The sequence below is a fragment of the Cebus imitator genome, unplaced genomic scaffold (assembly GCF_001604975.1).
Source record: "Cebus imitator isolate Cc_AM_T3 unplaced genomic scaffold, Cebus_imitator-1.0 Scaffold134, whole genome shotgun sequence".
In the NCBI taxonomy this organism is placed as follows: Eukaryota; Metazoa; Chordata; class Mammalia; order Primates; family Cebidae; genus Cebus; species Cebus imitator.
In genome coordinates this window covers 141,962-144,051 of record NW_016107449.1, presented here as the reverse complement: position 1 = coordinate 144,051, position 2,090 = coordinate 141,962, and the positions used below count along the sequence as shown (strand labels likewise).

Here is a 2,090-nt window from a genome sequence, read left to right as displayed (position 1 = left end):
TTTTTTTGAGACAAAGAAGGTTTGTTTTTGTTGCCCAGGCTGGAGTGCATTGGGGAGATCTCAGCTCACCACAACCTCCACCTCCTGGGTTCAAGCGATTGTCCTGCCTCAGGCTCCTGAGTAGCTGGGATTACAGGCATGCACCATCACGCCTAGCTAATTTTTTGTATTTTTAATACAGATGAGGTTTCTTCATGTTGGTCAGGCTGGTCTTGAACTCCCCACCGCAGGTAATCTGCCCGCCTTGGCCTCCCAAAGTGCTGGGATTTACAGGCATGAGCCACTGCGCCTGGCCACTTCCATATAAATTTTAGACTCAGTTTGTCAAGTTCCATTTTTTAAAAAATTAAGATTTTGATTGAGATTGAATTGAATCTATAGATTGTTGACGTTATTACAATATTGAATCATCCAATCTATAAATGTGGTCTATATTCAGGTCTTTCATTTCTTTCAACAGTTTTTTTTTTTTAGATGGCAGATTTACTGAGATATGGTTCATACACTGTGAAGTTTACCATCTTAAAGTGTACAATGCAGTGGTTTTTAGTATATTCAGAGTTGTGCATCCAATGCCACCATCTTATTTGAGAACATTTTCATTACCCTCCAAAGAAGCCCTGTGCCCTTTATAGTTACTTTACATTTTCTTCCCTCCTCCCAGCTCCTGGAAATCCCGCATCTACCTTCTTTCTCTATAGATTTTCCTATTATAGGTTTTCCATATGAGTAGAATCATGCAGTATGTGGCCTTTTGTCTTCCCTCTGGTAATGGCAGCATGTATCAGAACTTTCTTGCTACTTATGGTTGAATAATGTTCCATCATATAGGCACACATTTATTTATCAGTTGATGGACATTTGGGTTTTCTTAACAATGTTTTGTAGTTTTCAAAAATAGCATCAATGCAGAGTTTGAAGGTATAATTCTGAAATGGTGTCTTTTTCGTGGTTCTGTTTCTGATCAAATGTTCCTAAGGTTTATTATTAAGTATGCTGAAATGTAAGCTCTCTGAGAGCAGAGAATTTTGTTCACTCTACTGAATGATTCATCCTAAGTACCCATACCAATACCTGTATTATTGGAGGTGATCAGTAATATTTTAGTGTAAATGAATGAATGGTCACAATAGTGATTTCTTTTGGGAAGTGTATTGTTTACAAATGGATGAGTACACAGTTTCTGTAAGTTTTTTTAGAATTTTATCAAATGATCATCTCTGTTTGCAGATGGAGTGGTTTAATAATTATAAGAAATCTCTTGCTACTTATATGAGGTCACTGGGAGGAGACGAAGGTTTGGACATTACACAGGATATGAAACCACCAAAAAGCCTATATATTGAAGTACGTATATCTTTTTAAAATGCATTTTTCTTTAATGTGTAGATTGTACTACCTTTTAAGAAGAGGGGAGTATATGAATATGTGTTAGCTTCTATTAAAATAGAAAAGAATTATAGACCAAATCAAACAAGCTACCTGTAGGGGGATGACAGAATACAATAGAATAGCTGTAATTTTCTGTATATACCTGTTTTAATACTTTTGACTCTGGAACCACATAAATGTTTTAGCTGTTACTAAAAGTTAAATCAAAATGGAAAATCAATCCCGAAATTTTGAAAGTAAAATGAACAAATGTCTATTTTTTAAATACAAAAAATACATATAAAATTTGCCATCTTAGCTATTTTTAAGTGTACATTTCAGTGGTATTAAATATTGTTTAATATTACATATTGTTTTGCAACTTTCATATTGTTTTGTAACCATCACCACCATCCATGTCCAGATTTTTTTCATCTTATAAAAGTGAAACTCCGTACCCGTTAAACAATAACTTCTCAATACCCCCACCTCCCATCCCCCAGCAACCACCATTCAACCCCCCTCTTATGACTTTGACTACTGTAACAGCCTCATGTGGGTAGAATCATATAGTATTTTTCTTTTTGTTTTGTTTTCATTAAAAAATAATTTCTGCCAGGCGCAGTGGCTCAAGCCTGTAATCCCAGCACTTTGGGAGGCCGAGGCGGATGGATCACGAGGTCAAGAGATCGAGACCATCCTGGTCAACATGGTGAAAC

At 36.1% G+C, this 2,090-nt stretch overlaps 1 protein-coding gene across 1 annotated transcript in view; it reads left to right on the top strand.

The window, feature by feature from the left end:
- Positions 1-2,090, top strand: part of GINS1 (GINS complex subunit 1) — a 40,977-nt gene that overhangs the window by 21,117 nt on the left and 17,770 nt on the right. Inside the window, exon 5 of the mRNA XM_017541434.2 lies at positions 1,231-1,347. Within this exon, the coding sequence (XP_017396923.1) occupies positions 1,231-1,347 (117 nt within the window). The remainder of the gene's footprint in view (positions 1-1,230; positions 1,348-2,090) is intronic.